General features: G+C 39.1%; 1 protein-coding gene across 1 annotated transcript in view; it reads left to right on the plus strand.

Annotated features, from left to right (window-relative positions):
- Positions 1-20,491, plus strand: part of CFAP92 (cilia and flagella associated protein 92 (putative)) — a 77,112-nt gene that overhangs the window by 47,933 nt on the left and 8,688 nt on the right. The window contains exons 10-15 of the mRNA XM_020981228.2: positions 3,384-4,282; positions 7,045-7,239; positions 12,715-13,006; positions 17,461-17,625; positions 18,020-18,217; positions 18,316-18,466. Of these exons, the coding sequence (XP_020836887.1) occupies positions 3,384-4,282; positions 7,045-7,239; positions 12,715-13,006; positions 17,461-17,625; positions 18,020-18,217; positions 18,316-18,466 (1,900 nt within the window). The remainder of the gene's footprint in view (positions 1-3,383; positions 4,283-7,044; positions 7,240-12,714; positions 13,007-17,460; positions 17,626-18,019; positions 18,218-18,315; positions 18,467-20,491) is intronic.

A 20,491-nucleotide genomic window follows, 5' to 3' on the forward strand; every position in this document is an offset into this window, starting at 1 on the left:
CAGAAAAGGAAGATTTCTTGGAAGAGGTGGCCCATGAACTAAGCCTTGAAGGAAGCTAAGGATTCAAAGAAGTGAGAAGAAAGGGCACTGTACGTGTGAGGAGCAGGCTGGGCAAAGGCAAAGAGGTGGGAAATGAGGTGTAGGATTCAGGGAGTGACATGTTTGGTAGGAATGAGGAGCACATGAAAACAAGAAATAGTGAACTCCTTCCCATCTCTTCCTTAACCACCTATAGAGGAGCTAGACTTCTGGGGCTCCACTTTTATTAGTCCAAGTTGCTGTTAGTCCTTCATTTTTTTTTTTTTGCTTTTTGGTGAGGCAATCAGGGTTAAATAACTTGCCCAGGGTCACAAAGCTAGTAAGTATTAAGTGTCTGAGGCTGGATTTGAACTTAGGTCCTCCTGACTCCAAAGCCAGAGCTCTATTCACTGTGCCACCTCGCTGCCCCTGTCCTTCCTTTTCAGAGGACAAATGACAACATTACAAGTGATGTCTTGACTCACGTGTGAATTGGATTTCAATGAGGCAGAGTTGCACAGTCATCAGCCTCTTCATCTCTTCCTGAGTCATCCAAGCCCAGTGGTGAGACAAAAGTCAGGATGACTAGCGATGTCCTGGAACAAGTGGACGACCTTGGTGTTTTTAATGTCTGACTGAGTTCTAAGCGCTCCACAGCCCCTACTTTAGCTGCCTTCATGGCCATTGGAACAAGTTGTTCTCATCCACCCATTCTGCCAGGGAAAGTCTTCATATGCTTGGGGTAGATCTCCACCCAACCAACAGGTTTGAGGCCTGTAGGTTACCTTCAACCTGGTTTAGCTCATCTGCCATGGCCAAGGTGTGGCCCCTATGCATGCTATGGCTTCTTGGAGCCACAGGTGAGAATTGGGTGAATCAGATAGGCACCAAAGGTGAATGAGCAGCTCTGAAAAGGGCATGGCAAGCTCTCACAACAGAAGTGCTAGTCCTCCTGAATGCCCCATACACCCCATTAGTCCAAGTATGCTCTATTAACACTCCCACTGCTTCTGGAAGCTGACTCAGAGTCTTGGGGAGCCTCCCCCCAATTTTTAGTTCCTAACCCACCCAAGGAAAAAAGCAGCGCTCTCTTCTCTCCTGTGACTTGTTTTCAAAACCTGGGACACCACTGCCATCTTCCTCCTATTCTCCCATCTCACCTCTTAAGGGTTACCATTTGAAGGTCTGAATGGGTGGGAGTCAATTTTTTCTTTCTTTTTGCCCTTTTTATATTGTGTGGGATAAAATATGAACTCAGGTCTTTCCACTTTGCCCAGTTTTTCTCAGTTCCCCATTCTGACAAAAAATAAATTTTAAATCAGAAATTACTTACTAGTCAGTAGATGATCAGGCTGGCCCGCACTCCCAAGAAATCCTTTTTTTTTTTAGTTGGTATTTTCTGTCTCTGTCACATCTTCTATCTCTATTATTAACTAAACACCCCAATCCCCAGGCTAAGAAAAGGTCTGATCACCCTGAATTAAGTGAACTCTTTTCTTCTTTCTTGTTATTGTATAGTTAATTCAATTCACCTTCTGTGACCCCATTTGGGGTTTTCTTGGCAGAGACACTAGAGTGGTTTTGCCATTTCCTTCTTCAGCTCCTTTTACAGATGAGGAAACTGAGGCAAACAGGGTGAAGTGACTTGCCCAGGGTCATACAGGTAGTAAGTGTCTGAGGCTAGATTTGGACTCATGAAGATGAGTCTTCTTACTTCCAAGCCCACTGAGCCAGGTGCCTTTCTTGATCCCCATAGCTGTTACTGCCTGCCCTCCCCAAACTTACTTGTATTTATTTGATATCTTCTCTCATTCTGCTTCCAACACCTAGAAGGAGGTCCCAGCATATTAGATGTTCTCTGCAGGATTGATGGGAGGATTTGGGCTAGAATGAGAAGTTGTATCTCTGTGCTGTCAAAGAGGCTAGCCTTATCAATGAGATAGGGAATGTCTAGGGAGTTATTCCCTTTCCTGATCCCCACTCAAGGTGGGCCCAATTTGTCATATCCTAATAACCTATCTCTAATATCCTTGTATTTATATAGGTGTATATTAGCTCCTTGAGGAAGGAGATCATTTCATTTTTGTTTTTCTTTAACATCAGCCCACACTGTGCCTGACACATTGTAGGCATTTAATAAATTAAAATGAATTTTTACCAGTTAATTGATTGCTACTGGTTGTTGCTATCTGGAAGTGCTGTAAAAAAATCCTCTCATAAAAGTGACAGTGAAAATTTATTTTTAATTCGGAGTTAACTTTACCAGATGGACTGCTGTCTTTGTCACATTACCCACCATGATAAGATTTTGATGTTCTTTCCTTCCTCCCTATTCTCTATTCTAAACTGTCTCTATTCCCACATCACTTAAATCCTTCAGTGAATTCTTCTCTTTCATGGAATTAATTCTTGCAATCACTTGTTGCATTTCCTGGGTCAGAAAGAAGGTAACCTAAGTAGATTTTAAAAACTTGACATGGAATCAAGAAAGACTGAGTTCAAATCTGGCCCCAGACACTAACTAGCTGTGTGACCTTGGGCAAGTTACTTAACCTTGTTTGCTTCAGTTTCCTCATCTGTAAAATGAGCTGGAGAAGGAAATGGCAAACCACTCCAGTATTTCTGCCAAGCATAGCTCTAGGATACACATATATACACAGAAAGTACTCCCTCTCATTAAATGAGAGGTGAAAGACTGGTGCCCCCCACAGTTGGGCAGCTGGCCAATGGGCCAGTTGGCCCAACTTGTGTAATCTCCTAAAGATGGCTCTGGGAGTTGATATTAACTCCTGGCCCTCTTTTGAGTCTCTTTAATGGTTATGTTCAAACGGATCCATTATCCATGGATGTGGAGACCCTTCAGCAGTATAGAGCCACCTCTTTTCATTCTTTGTGACTCTTGCCTATGCCCTCCCATCAAGCCTACCTAGAGAATCTATCTACCATGCTGGAGAGGCCTCCCTTTAGGTTTTTGATGTAGCTTGGCGTTGTGAAGAGGGTGCTGGATTTGGAGTCACAAAGACCTGAATTCATATCCTCTCTCAGGCATTTGTTGGCTCTGTGACCCTGGACAAGTACCTCTCCATCTCTGAGCCACAGTTTCCTCATCTACAAAATGAGGGGGTTGAACTTGATGGCTTTCCTACTCTAAATCTATGATCTTTTTTAAAAAGCATTCTTTGGTTACCAATACTCTCTCTACTTCCCATTTCTGATAATATAAATTTCTCATATAATATCTTTTGTGCCCTTTCTTGTGCTCCACCCTTTAGTCAAGAAAAGTAATTGGGATAGAGTAAGGAACAAGAATTCTCGGAGCTTATACAAGTAATCTTATTTTTTCTTTCTTTCTTTTTTATTTTTAGAAAATGTGTGTTCCAGTGTACTGTAAATACAAGTTTCATGACACTCCTGTTCATCAGACTCCAGGACAACCCTATGGAACACATATTTATTTTGATGATGTCAATGTAATTCTCCTAGGGGCATTGGACCCTCAGAATCTTCGTGAATACCTAGAAGGGCCACCAATGGAAGTTGAAATCCATGACCGAGATAGAAAAGAGGAGGCATGTGCAACTGAATCTTCTCTATTTGGGGACGATTTAGCTGATGCAAATCTGAGCAACATAAGTCATGTCACTTACGACGTCACTGAAAATCCATTAGAAGTCATTAAGAAGAAGTGGGATCCTTATGGGATCGCTAAGGTCAGTTTTGCTGATCTACTACTTGGCCAAAAGTTGATGGACTTGTCTGTGCCCATTCAGAGATGTAAACCTGATTCTTCTTACTTCCAAAAGGACAGAAAAGGACGTAGGAAAAGCTTTGGCGGTCATGAGCCAATGAATACTCTGCAGTCTACTCCAATGCCCATGGGCAACTACTTTGAATGCTCCTCATTGCTTCGATTGAGGATAGAATTATGTGTGCCTCTGAAGTTAGGAGGAGGCGTGGGTAAAGCTGCAAATGAACGTTTTGGGCGCATAATTTATATTTTTGATTCTTCAAAAACTGACTTCTTGAGGGCTCTCCTGAAGAGTATTGCTGAAATCAATGCCAGCGCTCTCCACTTGGAATCTTATCCTCCTCAAGATATTCAAGAGGTGCTCTCAGCCTTTAAGGTGAAACTTAAAGTAGAGACAAATCTAGACCAGGATGTGATTACTGGATTCCATTTGTTAGATGGACAAATTCACCTCTTTGTTCTGGAAGGGTTGGCAGAGCAAGGACTGAAGAGGCTGTGGGAAAGATATCCAAATCGGTAAGCAATTTTAATGATTTCTTTTCCCTTAAAAAAAATTAAAGGTTTTTTTTTGTTTTATTTGTTTGGTTTTCTAAGCCAAATTTGGACCTACCTTCAGTGTCTTCAGCTAATTAAATAAGACAGTAATGAATTCCTTCTAGAGTGTATTTGGAGGGGTTTAAGCTCTTTAGTCTGAGTACTTTAATAATACTAGTTCTACAATTCTCTCTTTAAAATGAACATAACTCATCTGCAATTCTTTTCTTCTCCAAAATTCAAAAAATGACGTGTCTTATTTTGGAGATTTTTTTTTAACAATGGTTTGCTTGGGATCCTCTGTTCACAGTTAGTATTATTAGCAATGACCTTATTAAAATGAAAAAAAGGTTATTTCTCTGTGGTAAATAGTAACACCAAGGCTAGTGTGCCATAAGCAGATACTGTAGTTAGTAAAATGGCTAGTACTTATGGGCAGGTAGACAGCACAATATATGACCCTGGGCAAGTCACTTAACCTTATTTGCCTCAGTTTCCTCATCTGCCATTTCCTTCTCCTGCTCATTTTACAGATGAGGGCACAAAGAGCTAGTAAGTGTCTGAGATTCAAACTCAGGAACATGAGTATATTCATGTAGTGCTTATGACTTTCAAAGCACTTTCTTATATATTATTTTAATTGCCTCCTACAGTATGTCGTTTGTATGCTTTGGGTATCATAAATGAAAGGAAGGCTGAGTTGTTTTCACTTGACACTTAAAGTCCTTGTGTTTAAAGTTTGTTTATAGAATCATGAGATTTTAGAGTTATTGTCCTCTCTTCTCCACTGAGGTCTTACTCCTATACCTCTTTCTGATATCAAGGTGACAGCGTTCTTGAAAGCTATGCTGAAAGAAACAAGCTGCCAAGCAGGGCAGCTTCACCCATGAGCTCAGTGATGGCATATGCATCCTGTCGTCCATTGTCCAATAGCCCTGCATTTGAAGGAAGCTCGTTTTGGCCAAAGCAACTCATGAGCAGTGTTAGTGGAGGGGTTACCCAGGGAGATAACATTGTGGAGCTTTTCACATATTAAAGTAAGGTGCCTAGACACTTTGATTCAACCCCTACACTTTACAGATGATGAAACTGAGTTTCCAGAGAATGCAAGTCATTTGTCCAAGGCCCAGGAGGAGTTCATAGTTGAGCTAGTTTCAGAAGTCAGGTATCCTGATTCTTGGGCTAAAGTTCTAACAAAGCACCACTGGACTTAACCCACTCCTCTTCCAAACATCCCAACTACTCAAAATAAATCCACTCCAATGCCAAAATGGCTGTCAAAATAAAATAACACACTAAAGATTGAGAGTTGTAAGGGAAATTTTTTTCCTCCTCTTGCTAATTATAAAATAATAGCATTTCTATAGTGCTTTAACATTTGCAAAATTTATTTTACAAATCTTATCTCATTTGCTTCTCACAACAGCCTTGGGAGGTAGGTGCTATTATTATCCCCATTTACAGCTGAGGAAACTGAGGCACAGGGTCACACTGCTAGCAAGGGTCTGTCTACTGACCTTCTTCATTACCTACTATAACCAAACAATTCATACAGCCTGTGGAGTATGTGTTTTATTTAATTGAATGTTATCTAAGGACTAGGCTGAAAGGGGCAGCTTTATATAGTAGAGAGGACACTAAATTTGCAGTACAAAGACTTGGGGTCAAGTTTCTAGGTCTACTGCTTGCTTGTCATGTGACCCATGGGGTTATGGGAGTCACTTAATTGCTCTGAGCCTGTTTCTTCACTGGTAATTGACAGGGAATTGGCATTGACATTGGGGGCGTTGGCAAGGAAGTGCTTTATGAATTCTCAGCTATAAATGTGAGCTGCTTTTATTATTAGAACAAGTTCCATGTTCATGAATCATCTTCTGTTCATGTTTCCAACAAGCTAACTGTCGATTTAGCTAAGCTTGGAATTAAAGTCCTTGGCCACAAGACAAGTTGGCTCTTCTGTACCGGTTCAAAATGGCCCCTTGGCCATAGGACATAGTGGTCTATAAATTACTGTTTGTGATACTCCAGCTAATAAACTAATAGCTACTAAAGCTAGAAACAGCCCTCAATTCAGACATGACCATTCATTCCTGAAAGGTGAGGTTCAAGTACACTGTCAGATAATTTAGACAAAGATTTTCATGAATTTGTATAAATAGTTCATTAAAGTGCAGAAGACCATTATTTTTAGAGAGGAGTATTGAAAACACTTGAGCAAAATTCTCCAAGGTTGACTTACTTTTTATACAAAGTATGTGGTCAAAATCACAGAAAAGCAAAAAAACAAAATTTGGAAAAGAAAGAATCTATTATAACCAATCAGATAAAACATTCAGTACCTACTATGGGCAGTGTAATCTCCTGAAGTGTAACTAATAAAAAGGAGACTTTAAAGAAATGACCCAATGATCATCACTATTCAGAGGCAACTAGATGGTGGATAGAGTGCTGGACCTGCACTCAAGAAGACCTGAGTTCAAATTTAGCTTCAAACACTTATTAGCTGTGTGACCTGGAGCAAGTCACATAACTACAGCCTGCCTCAGTTTCCTCATTTGTAAAATGGAGGGTAATTGAAGTCTCTAAAATGAGAATAATAATAGCACCTATCTTACAGGGCTGTTGTGAGTATAAACTGAGATAAAATTTGTCAAGTGCTTTGCAAACCTTAAAACAACACATAAATGCTATTTTATTGTTGTTGTTGTTATCATTATTATAACTATTGTGGTCTTCTGTTACAGTGCACCAGGTTCAGAAGAAGGAAAGTTTCAAGTTTTTTATAACTCGGAGTTAACATTTCATAAACGTCTGTATATGGATCTGGATGCGATGTTATACCAAGTCCATCTCTGCAAACCTCTTTCAGCTTTAGTGAAACAGTCAATGATTTTTGTCAGAGGACTGATTCCTCAACCGTCCTTTCAAGCCCTGATAAAGTTAGAATCCATTCTGTTATGTTTTACCTTAAACTGACTGCTAGAATACAAGAGCAGCTTAAGCGTCTTCTTGAAATAATTGCAAATTTTCTTAAATTTTTAATAAAAATATTTCTAAGGAACATGCCCTTGCTAGTGTTAGAGAAAGAGATAGGAATTCTAGAGATTGTCTAGTCTGTTTCCAATTCTGTGGATGAATCCTTTTCCCATCATCACTAACAAGGGATCAGTCAGTCCCTGCTTGTGCAGAGACAGTGATGAGGCCACTTATTCCACTGTTGGGACAGCCTAACTTGTTAGGAATCTTTTAGCTGTGATGTGCTAAAATCTTCCATACACCTGCCTTACTTTTCCCAGCTATAGCCAAATGGAGTAAATCCTGATTGTTGATGTTCAGTTGTTTTAGTCATGTCCAACTCTTCCTGACACCATCTGAGGTTTTCTTGGCAAAGATACTAGAGTGGTCTGCCATCTCCTTCTCCAACTCCAACATTTCTTTTTTACAGATGAGGAAACTGAGGTAAACAGGGTTAAGTGAATTGTCTATAGTCACACAGCTAGTAAGTGTTTGAGGCTGGATTTGAACTCATGAAGGCGAGTCTTCCTGATCCCAAGCCCAGTGTTCTATCCACTGCACCATTTAGCTGCCCTTTGACCCGATAGACCTTCAGATATTTGAAGTTAGAAATTCTGTCTCCTTAAGTCTTTTCTTTAGCAAGAAAGATTGTCTTTAGGAACTTCCTAACAAGTAGAGCTGTCCAACAGGAACAGGCCACCTCATCCCAATCAGAAAATGGACCCCCGACCCTTGAACCAATCCTTGTGGGGCATGGTTGATTTCCAAGGTGCTTCTATGGATAACCTCTAGCTTCTTAGTCTCCCTCTTAGACTGTAGCTCCCAGGACTGAATATAACCACAAAACAGAGTAGATGAGCTTTGGGAATGCTTGGATGAATCAGTGCCAGAGTTGTTCTGTTTAAGTCAGTTATCTGTGGTATCAGTGGACAGGGAGAGTCTGTATACACAGATAATCCAGACTCTTGATCACTTTCTCTGCTTGTCTTTGCCTGTCTCTCTCAGAAAGGATTTAGTACAGGTTGGTCACAATGGAGTGGTCAGGGTTGAAGGACTTGTCTTTGCCCAGATTCCTGAGCAAAGAGTTTTGATAATTCATAACCTGAAAGGTTCAAGTAGAGTTGAGAATTAACTGTAACTACAAGTAATGTCATCCTCATGATGGAAAATGCTATCCACATCCAGAGAAAGAACGATGGAGTCTGAATGCAGATCAAAGCCTACTATTTTCACTTTTTTTGTTGTTTTTTGTTTTTTCTTTCTTGTGGTTTTCCCCTTTTGTTCTGATTCTTCTTTCACAACATGACTAATGTGGAAATATATTTAATACGATTGTACATGTATAACCTAAAAAAAACCCCAAGTAATGTCATCATCCCTTTCATCACATCTGGAAGGCAAGCCGCTATAAGATAATTTATTGTAAGAGTAGAATCCATAGGGTAGGGTAAAAAGTAAAAACTCTATCTTCAGAATTCACTTCAGTATTTTCAATTATATTTAATGTACATGTGTCTTGTATCCATTTTTTTTTCATTAAGAGACAAACATTTCAAAGAGATATATCCACTCTCATTCATTCATTCAGCTGGAATACTGAGACTCATGCTACTGTAGGAGATAGATGAGAAAAAATGTAAGGCATGACCATTTCTTCCAGAAGCTTACAATAGGGTTCATTCTGACATGTTCAGTGAAAGTACAAGACAGTGTTTTAGTGAATCCTCAAATGAGTGACACAGACAGTAAGTGCTGCATGCATTGTGAGAAGGAAGAAGGTCACAGCATTGGTGTATTTGGAGCAGGCCTTGTAGAGGAGGTGAGACCTCAGGTGGCTCTTGAAGGTTGTGCAGAATTTGGAGAGATGGAAGGGAGAGGGATGATCATGGCTTGTTCAGAGGAAAGTGAGAATCCACCAGGCTGAAATGGAGGCTTCTTGTTGGGGAGAAATGGAAGATAAAGTTGACTAGGTAGCGTGGGGTCAGATTCTGAGTAGCCTTGAATGCTTGGCCGAGGACTTTGGAATTTATCCTGTAGCTACTAGGGGATTTTTAGCAAGGGACTGACAAGATGAAATTTGGCATTGGTCTTGTATTTGAAAGAGAAAGACTGAAGGTGGTGAAGAGAAGAGTCAGAAGTTGATTGCGGTTGCTATGGTCCAAATGTAAAGTGAGAAGTACCTAGGTTACAGTGGTGAGAAGAAAGAGGAAGGAATGAATTCAAGAAAAAAAATGAAGTATGAATCGATAGAACTTAGTAAATATACATAGAGGACAAAGGAAAAAGAAGTATTCAAGATCTTATCTCCTCCCATTTCCTTTAGAACCTTGTTTTCATCTATCATCCCCTGATTCATCATCAGTCTTTCTTTTTCAATAACTCTTTTTCTCTCTTCCCAGGAATATGATAGTAAATGTTTAACAATCAGCTTTCTGAAAAAAAATGTACATAAGATGAATTATTAAAATTTTCTCCATCACCATCTTAAGTCTAGAAATCAACAAAACAGTAAATCAAGGCTTGATCTGTAGTTGGCTGATTTTGGAGGTATAAATGTTCGCACTGAAAATTTAACAGTCGGTTTTCCGGAACCAGTTGGAACTGGCTCCGGCACTCCCCTGCCAATCTCTAAAATTTTAAATTTGTATTTCTCTTGCCCTGTGCAACTATATTTCTAGAAGAATTAGCTTCAGCTTCACCAAACAGTCACTACTCACCTCGCCTGAAATCTGGTATCTGTCTTTGCTACTGTTTGAAACCACTCATTCTGAGGTCTTGCATAGCTTCTTAACTGTCCGATTCAATTGCCTTTCTTTAATCCTCATCCTCTTTGACCTTTCTACAACTGATACTGTTAATTACCCCCCCCCCCTTTTTATTCTCTTCTCACTTAACTTTACAGAATCATAGAATTTCAGAGTTGAAGGGGACCTTTTTGTTTAACCCATACTTACTGAAAAAGGAGCCCTTCTACAGCATGGCGGACAAAGGATCCTGGAGCCTTTATTTGTTGTTGTTTGTCCTTCGCTTTCCAAGAGGACCACTGACATCACAGGGTGATTTCTTGACTCTTAAAGACAGTCTTAAAGCTACTACCTTCCAGGGCAGTCCATTCAGCTCTTGAATAGCTCTAATTATTTAAAAAAAATTTTTGAATAAGTTAAATTTTTTCCTAATTACATGTAAAAGCAATTTTTAACATTTAAAAAAAATTTTGAGTTCCAAATTCTCTCCCTCCTTCCCTCCCTCCTCTCCCCCCCTCTGACAGGGTAAGCAATTTGGTATAGGTTATACATGTGCAATCGTGTAAAACAGATTTCCATATTAGTCATGTTGTGAAAGAAAACACAGACTGAAAAAAAACCCACCACAAAAAAATAATAAAGTGAAAAATAGTATGCTTCGATCTGCATTCTAACTCTGTCAGTCCTTTCTCTGGAGGTGGATAGCATTTTTCATCATGGGTCCTTTGGAATTGTCTTGGATCAATGTATTGCTGAGAATAATCTAGAATTTTTTTTACAACATGCTTAAATTTCTCTCTTTGCAACTTCCATTCTTACTCCTAGTTTTCTTCTGGGACCAAGCAGCACAAGTCTGTTTCTTCTAAACAATAACTCTTTAAGTACTAAAAAAAAAAAAATAGAATCTATCCTGAATCTTCTCTTCTTCAGTCTAAATGTCTCTGATCCCTTCGACTGATCCTCATATGGTGCCACCCTTGACTATCCTGGTTGTCATCCTTTGGAAGCTCTCTGATTTATCAGGTTTTTTTTTTTATGTTATTCTTAGACTGAATATAAGACTAATATATGTATGCTGCTCCCCTGATTTTCCTCTGCTACCAGCATGACTTCTTTTCTGGTTTAGCTGCTGCTTCTTGCCTCCCTTAGAAGCTTCATCCACTTCCGTGTCTTCATTTATCACCTCTAAGCAGTTAACTTTCATTCCTATACACAGGCACACACACACACATGTGCACATATACACATACATATATGCACTTATGTATGTGTATCTATATGTATCACCTGTATTGTGTATTATATACACATGTGTGTACCTATATAGGTACCTGTATATATACATCTGTATGGAGGCATGTGATACACACGTGCATGTGTGCACATGTATATGTACATGCATGTGTATGTGTGTTCATATGTGCACACACACATATGTGCATGTGTGTGTGTGTGTGTAGTCTTAACATCTCTGAGTTCCAGTCCTCTAATTGCAACTTACTGGTGGATATCACGCAGAAACCCTACCAGCACATCAAACTTAACACACCCGAACTTAAAAATGAGGGTAAAGACAAAAACTTCCCCCATAGATCTACCGTGGCTGGGACTATAGAGAACAGAATGGAAGAATAGGAGAGGACCAGTAATTCATGAGAGACATTATACAAAAAATAAGTCCCATGTAAAAACCATGACTTCAGATGTCTATATACAAATGTACAAAGTATTGTAATAAACAGGGTAGAGATCGTAGAACAAAGAGGTAAAATTTGACCTCGTAGGTATGCCACTGGGATTTGGCATATATGACTTATGACCAGAACGTGACTCTAGAAGAATGTGATATATTTAAGCGCACCAGAATAGGGGGAAAAAAGGGGAAGAACAGAGTTGTTCATTAAGAAGATAGACTCATGCGAGGAAATGCAGGAACATGAAGCATTTGAGTGAGGGTCAGCAAATGATACTGTCATTGGAATCGGCTGCAGATCACTTGAACAGAAGAATTAATTAGACGGAGATTTTGGGAAAGAGATTACAAAATTCCCATGAAAGCAGGGTATGGCAGGATATCTGAACATTTGCTGGAGTGCTTTTCTCAATTCATTCACTGAACAGATAAATGAACAAATCACACAGTCATTCAACTAGGAATTGGAAGAGTAATATTCAACTACTGGATGCATTCATTTATTTAACAAACATATACTGAGCTTTTCTGCAAGGCACCATTTTAGGAACTATGGAAGGTGGTGGTTATCAAACTCTATAAATATTGTCTTTACTCAAGTATATTACACTCTTTTTGGAGGTCAGTGTATTAACCTTGACTATATTGAAATTATGTTTGTATTTTACATACTTGCATGTAATTGAACTCATATCTCCACCCACTCATAAATCATATTTTCACTGGCTGACTTTGCTATGGTGTGGGATAGGGGTTCTGGAGAAAAGTAAGGGGGAAATAGACACATTCTGCTTTCATACCCTTTAAGAAGCCCCAGAACCATGTGTGTGTGAATTACAAAGCCACTGATGACAAAAGGAAGAGAGCTTTTTTTTTAGGGGTGTGGTGGTGGGGATGTTTAGGGGGGAATTCCTGTTCTAGCATGAAGATGATTGAAGAGCTGTCCCAATAATCTCTTGTAGGCTTGACTCCATCTGTCACAGCAACAAACTCAGGGATATCATAGAAGGAGATCTGTTGCCTTCAGCAGAAATGGTAAAATGCATGAGCCAAGAGTTTGGGGTTCCTGTGAGTAGGTCAGAGTTATTAATCCCAAGTCCACTGGAGAAAGTGCCATCTACTATTTTAAAGGTAGAAGGGCCAAGAAAAGAAATACACAGCTGTTTTTCCCTAATCAAATTACATGAAGAAAATTATCTACAGTGGAAAAAGGACATGGAGCTGAAACGGTCCATAGCACCAACCTTCATTCAGGTAGGTACTACCTGCTACTACTGAATTAAAGCTACCATCAGCATCATGCCTTCATATTTCTGCTAAGCCCATTAAAAAGAAAGTTTTGTTGGTACCTTTTATTTTTATATCAGTTTCTTTCTTTCTTTTTTTTTTTAAGGCAATTGGGGTTAGGTGACCTGCCCAGTGTCACACAGCTAGTGAGTGTCTGAGGTCAGATTTGAACTTAGTTCCTCCTGAGTCCAGGGCTGGTTCTCTAACCACTGCACCACTTGGCTGCCCCTTATATCAATTAATTCTTGAGGGAGAAAAACACCCTCCTTCTTACCCATCACTTAATCCCCATTTTGAAATTTAATCCCTCCTTGTAACAAAGAAAAAAAGTCACGCAAAAACACCCAGTGCAAGGACTTTATCAATGTTTGCAACATTCTACCCTTGTAGTCCCCCAACTCTCTGTCAAGAAGAGGGAAGGCTATTTCTTTATCTGGTCTCTGGGATCGTTATTGAATTGAATTGATTTCCTTTTAGTGATCTTTTTATTTAGAGCACATTGTTGTAGTCATTTTATATATATATATATATATGTATGTATATGTATGTATTGGTTTTTTAATTATTTTTGGTTCTTATTTCATTTGTCATTGTGCATAGATATTATCATGTTTCTTATAATTGTTCATATTCATTATTTCTTACTGCATAATATTTCATTACCTACACATATAATCATTTATTTAGCCATTCCACAATTAAAAAGAATATCTTCTTTATTTACAGTTCTTTGTTACCCCAATGAATGCTGCGGTGAATATATATTATGGTGTCTTTTCTGTCTTTTCTGTCTTTATCCTCCCTGGCATAGTGGATCATCTGGGTCAGAGATTAGGACGATTCATAGCTCCAGTATATTAGTGTCTCTGTCTTATTATTGTCCTTCTAACCTCACCTATTCTCATTTTTGGACATCTTTGTCAGTTTTCAAGGTATAAGGCAAAACCTTAGAATTGTTTTAATTTGCATTTCTTGTATTAGTGATTTGTAGCAATTTTTTTCTTTTTTCTTTTCTTTTTTTTTGGGGGGGGGTTAGGCAATGGGGGTTAAATGACTTGCCCAGGGTCACACAGCTAGTAAGTGTCAAGCGTTTGGTCTGAGGCAGCATTTGAACTCAGGTCCTCCTAACTTCAGGGCCAGTGCTCTATTCACTGTGCCACCTAGCTGCCCCTGTAGCATTTTTTCACATGGTCATTTATATCATTGACAATTCTTTTGAAAACTGTTCGTGTCTTTTGATTTGTGATCTATTGGGGACTGGCTCTTATTTGTGCCAGTTCCCTGTGTATCATGGATATTATGCTAATACCAGTGTTATTTGTTGCGAAGATTTTTTTCCCTTGTTTTTATTGTCTTAATTGATTTTATTTGTATGAAAAGCTTTTTATTTTTATGCAATAAAAATTATTTGTTTTGATTGCCTCTTTCTCTTTTATTGATTAAGAATTGTTCACTTAAATATAAATGTGAGAAGTATCTCTTTCCCTTCTCCTTTAACTGCTTTATAATATGAACTTTATATTCAGGTCTCATACCCACACTTTATTTATTTCTTTAATTTATTTTTAATTAATTTCTTTAATTTTTATTTAATTATTTTATTTACTTAATTTTAATTAATTGATTAATTTATGGATTTAAAATGACTCCACTTGAGATTATAGACTCTTTGTTACTCTAAATAAATAATGTTATTATTTTTGTCTAATTTTATGAAGTATCCCCTTGGTAATTTGATTGGCATAATATCAAAATTTATAAATTAAAATAGTTTCATCATTTTTATTAAATTAGCACAACCAAACCATGAAACATCTTTACAATTCTTTATCTTCTCTTATTGCTATAAAGAGCATTTTGTAGTTAGATTTATGTAAATCTCCAAAGTGTCTTAGTAAGTTAGATCCCGAATGTGCATTTTGTAGTTATTTGGGTAAAATTTTTCTTATTTATTTCTCCTGGGTTTTGTTACTACTGTATAGAAATGCTGATGATTTTTGTGGATTTACTTTAAGTCATACTCTAATGAAATTATTAATGATCTCAATTTCTTTTCTGGTTCTCTGGTTTTTTTCTAATTACAGCATCCAGTCTCCTGCAAATAGGAACCATTTTGGCTCTACTTTGTCGATGTTCATAGCTTTAATTTCATGATCTTTTTATTTCTATAGCTAGAATTTCTGGACCTATGTCAACATTAGGAGGGGAACACCTTTTTTGTACTGAAATAGCTTCTAGTTTTTCTCCATGACAAATAATGCTTACTTTCCATTTTAGATCGTGTTAAAGAAGGGCCCTTCCATATCTGTACATTTTATGGTTTTTTACATAAACAAATGAAAAAAAAATTGGTTAAACTCCTGATATATGTCAGGCACTATACTAGGCACTGATGATACAGAGGAGAAAGTCAGATAGTCCCTACCCTCAAGTAGCCTATATTCTAATAAAGGAGCAGGAAGAGCAACACAGTGAGAAGGGAAGGACTTTTTGTCTGTGGGTCATAGAAATGGCATGTACAATGAAAGGGCAATCCATTGTCATACCCTATACCCTAGGTGGCGCAGTGCTTAGAGTTCTGGCCTTGGAGTCAGGAGGACCTGAGTTCAAATGTGACCTCAGATACTTGACACCTCCTTGCTGTGTAACCTTGGACAAGTCACTTAACTCTGATTGCCTCACCAAAAAAGAATATGTGTATATAATGGACTCAGTGCAGATCAAAGCATATTTTTTCACTTACTTTATTCTTCTCATGATTTTATTTACTTTTGATCTGTCTATTCTTCCACAATTTTGACAAATATGGAAGTGTTTTACATGATAGCACATATATAAACTATGTCAAACTGCCCACCATTTTCAGAAGAAGGAAGAGGAGGAAAGGAAGGAGAAAAAACTCAAAATCTTCTAAAAATAAATGCTAAAAATGTTCTTAATATGTATGTGGGGGGAAAATAAAATATTATTTAAATTAAAAAAACAAAAAAGAAAACGAATATGTATATGTAGTGTTGGATATTTCTTTTTCTTTTTTTTTTTTAGGCAGTTGAGGTTAGGTGACTTGTCCAGGGTCACACAGCTAGTGAGTGTCTGAGGCCAGATCTGAACCCAGGAAGAGGGGTCTTACTGATTCCAAGCCCAGTATGCTATCCACTGCACCACCTAGCTGCCCCATGGCATTGGATATTTCAAACTCTATATTTTGTAAGGAATCTCAGCCTCCACATGTCCCAAGCTGATCTTGTCTTTCTGCCCCCAAATAGACTCTCACCTTCCCCTGATACCCTGCTCCCTCTCCCCACTTCCCAGCTTCCTTATTTCTGTTAAGGGTGTCACCATCTTTTTAGGTACTCAGGATCTCAATCTAGAACACTGGTTATTCTTCACTCCTCACTTTCTTTCACCCCATATAGCCAGTCAGTTGCCAAATCTTGTCAATTCTACTTCAATGATATCTCTCACAACAATTTTCTTATCTCTGCTACTGTCAAGTTCACCATTCTAGCGCATCCTCATCACCTCTTAGTTGACTATTGCAAATAATTGCCTAATTGGTCTTCCTACCCCAAGCCTCTCCCTCTCCCATCCATTCTCCACACCACTGCCAAAGTGATTTTTTACTCAAGTGTAGGCCTGACCACGTCGGTTCTCCTTGTCTCTAGATTCAAATACTAGCTCACCTATTTAGCTTTTAAAACTCTTCACAACTTGAGCCCAGCATACCTTTCTGACCTTTTCACCTGTTCCCTCACCCTCTGACTGTGGATGGTTTGGGGATCTTTTTTTGCCAAGTTGCACAACCTCTCTCTTGCTTGGCTGCCAGATTTTCTTCTTAGTGGGTTCCTGACCAGATTGCCGCCCTTCATCCCCAGCATCTATAGATCTAAGCCTTGTCTGTCTGCCTCTATACTGATCTTGTCTAGAAAAATGACTCACTGTAATTTTTTTTGGGGGGGGGCAAGGTTGCCATCAGTATTTGGTTTGGTTCCTAGATCTGTTTGGAGGAGTTTTGGGGAAGAGCTTGCTGTTCCATTTTCCTGTTACGTCACCATCTTGGCTTTGGTTGGAATCAGGAAGAATCCTCTTCATGAGTCAAATCTGGTCTCAGACACTTAGTAGCTGTGTGACCTTAAACAAGTTGCTTAACCCTGTTTGCCTCAGCTCCTCATCTGTAACATGAGTTGGAGAAGGAAATGGCAGACCCCTCTATTATCTTTGCCAAGGAAACCCCAAATGGGATCATGAAAAGTAAACATGTAATTTGTAATAGGTATAAATTATATATATTAATAGTAATATAGTAATATAAATAATAGTAAATAATAGTTATCATGGTAGCCTTGGAGTGGAAATATATTATGTAGATGATGATAAAAACTTAAGCCCTGGATTGATGAGTTCCTGGCATATTGTTTCAGAAAAACTTTTTTAGAGCATCTCTAGTGAAAAGGACCTCCCGGCGGCCTGAAGTGAAAACAATCAGAATTATTCCTGCTGATAAGAAGTCTGTATATAACTACAGCATTCAGACTTTGAACTCGGGGGAGCTTGCAAAGCAGCAATTGATTGCGCAGATGGACAAGGTGAGTGCAGCCCACTTCCTGCTGATACTAGGTGTTTGTGTAGGTAACACCCGGATTGGGAATCGGGAATCACTTTCCCTCCCTTGCCTGCTCACACCCAGAGGCTTGCTGGCCATCGAAAGCCTTTTCAGTTACTGTGGCTAAAAATAATTCCATATTTCCTAAGTTTTTTAGAGATAGAGTGGAAAGGAATTACAACTTCTTGAACTTTCTGCAGATCCCCACCTAACAGGACTATAATTAGAAGGAACTAACTCATTTATCTGAATCTAGATGGAAAAAACCCCACCGCCATTGCCTTGAGTCAATTCTACTGGATTGAACTACGTCATTTTCCAAAGGCTTTTTTGTTTGTTTGTTTGTTTGTTTTTTAATTTGGTTACATTCTTTACAGGAACGAGGGAAAAGGTTCACTTACTCTCAAAAATACCTCGCATCCCTTCCAGAACCTTTGGGTCTCACCCACCAAATACCCAAATCAAAGTTCTGGCTTACTCCAGAAGGATTTCAAGTTCCTGGAAATCAGACTAGTTTTGAAAGTAACCAACACCCCAAGAGTCCAGATCCGAATCGGGTAGAAGAATTAAAAGAGGTAATATTTTGTTAGGCAAATTAATTCACGTGCAGGGATTGATTTCCTCATCCATATCAACAACATTTCTTCCTATCTTTTTTTTCTTTCCATTTTAGTCATGGCAGGAGAATAGGCTATTTGCTAATATCTTGAAGCCTGTCCTTGATAGGGACAGGATGAGCTGGGAGCAGAGGCATTTGGATTTCGACATTTACAAGAAGCCACCCTCTACTATACGTCTTCCTGATGAAAAATTTTCCATAAGAGGTAAAAAAAGAAACAAACCGTTTCAATGTTCCTTCATGCTTTCCCCAGGTTTAGATAATATCTGCTATTTATGAAATCCTTTAAAGGTTGCTGAGCACTCTGCATGCCTTATCATGGGAGTCCCACAGCATCCTTGCAAAGTACGGACTAAAGGTATGATTTTTAATCTATCCATCCTTTTCTTAAAAGATGAGGAAACTAACCCAGAGATTAAATGACTTGCCCCTGGTGATACATCTGGTATCAAGAGGGGGGATTTGTTTAAATCTTCTTGAATCAACACCTATCCCCTTTACTCTTGTCTTTGTACTCAAATTGCTTGTTGAGATATTTTTGTCTTAGTATTTTTATTCACTTTGATATATTCAACAAATCCTATGACATAAGGAAACAAGGACCTCAAGAAATAAAGTGACTTGTTTGCTAACAGCAAGTTAGTGACAGACTAGAAGCTGTGTGTCCTGAAGTCCATGGTGGCCTGGTAGCACGTTGCCATAATTATTCTAAAACTCAAAAAGGTAGTTAAGGCGAGTCTTGCATTGGGGGGTGGGAGGCTAGTCCTCTACAATTCTGTGTGTGGAATAAATTTATATTGGGAAAGCAAGTGTGGCAAACCAGACATAAGGTGATGAAAATCTGGTCTAGGGTATGGCCGTTAACAGTCAAAGAGACATTTTGGGAAAAGGAGCAATCCAATTTAGTGGTGGATTGATATGGGAGGATTTGATAATTGGGTTATAAAGACTGTGGGAGGGTCTGTGTCATGGGCTGATCTATGGCCAAAGAGGTTCCTTAAATCCCATTAATATATGCCAAGCATTTAGCGTAGTGCCAGATATATGGTAGGGGCTTAATAAATACTTGTTCTGTTCCCACTAATCGTGATACCCAAATAGTTCTGTGAGCCCATTGATTGGGGTGATCCCTCCAGTAATGCAGATTACAAGCCATCGATGTCTGTTCACCCTGTGCCTATGCCCTCCCATGTATCTGCCATAAGAGATCCCAAGCCATGAGCCCTTTCTCCTTTCTCCTGACACTATGAGGATACCACAAAGCCTCAGATCTGATTTTCTTTGCTTCTGTCATGTGATCCATCAGTCCAATCTTCATTAATGGCCTTAGTTAGTTTTTTCCTTTCCGATCCTCAGTCAGTCTGTGAGCATTTATTTAAGTAGTGTCTTGTACGAGGCACTATGTTGGGGATACAAAGAAAGGCAAAAACAGTCCCTACCCCCGAGAAGTTTACATTCTAATGTGGAAGATAGCAGCATACTAGATGGAAGGTAGTCATCTCAAAGGGGAAGACAATAGCAGCAGGGGTGACTTTGGAAAGGACTGTCATATGTGAAAGACAGCAATGCCCAATGTAACTGGGTTATAGATTATGTGGAGGGGTGAGTAAAGTGTAGAACTAGAAAGGTAGGAAGTAGCCTGTCATGAAGAACTTTAAATGGCTTGCTGTGGGCCAACAGCTGGTGGAACTGGGGAGGAGCAGGTTAATGCCTTACGATATCATTCCCACAATATCAGGCTGGGTCTGTTGAGAACTAGGATATTGTGAAGCAGCTCTGGGGCAGTTTGGACTAACCACCTGCAGGTGGAATGATCTGGAACCTTGACTTTTGGTCAAGAAGAACATGAGAGCAGTTTTTAAAAAGGACTTGGGTGGAGAGCCTCTGAGGCTTCAGGGAAACTTCCTAACTACTTTTTTTTGGTGGGGGTGGATATATTCTGCCTGTGGGTATTGGAATGTTCATAGTAAAAAGACTTTGTCTGAACTCTCTGGCTGTGAGTTTTCCATTAGGGTCCAGGCAAGAAGAATGAGGATCTGAACTAGAATGGGGGTGACAGGGGAGAGAAGACATATCCAAAAGGTGTTGTGAAGGTAGAAATGACCAGTCTGGGCAGTGGATTGGACACGTAGGGTGAATGCAAGGGAGAGTCTGAGGGTGACCCTGGTGTTGTGACCCTGCGTGACTTGGAGGATATGGTATCCTTCACAATCGTAGGGAATTTCAGGAA

The sequence above is a fragment of the Phascolarctos cinereus genome, unplaced genomic scaffold (assembly GCF_003287225.1).
Source record: "Phascolarctos cinereus isolate Bilbo 61053 unplaced genomic scaffold, phaCin_HiC Scaffold_4;HRSCAF=312, whole genome shotgun sequence".
Taxonomy (NCBI): Eukaryota; Metazoa; Chordata; class Mammalia; order Diprotodontia; family Phascolarctidae; genus Phascolarctos; species Phascolarctos cinereus.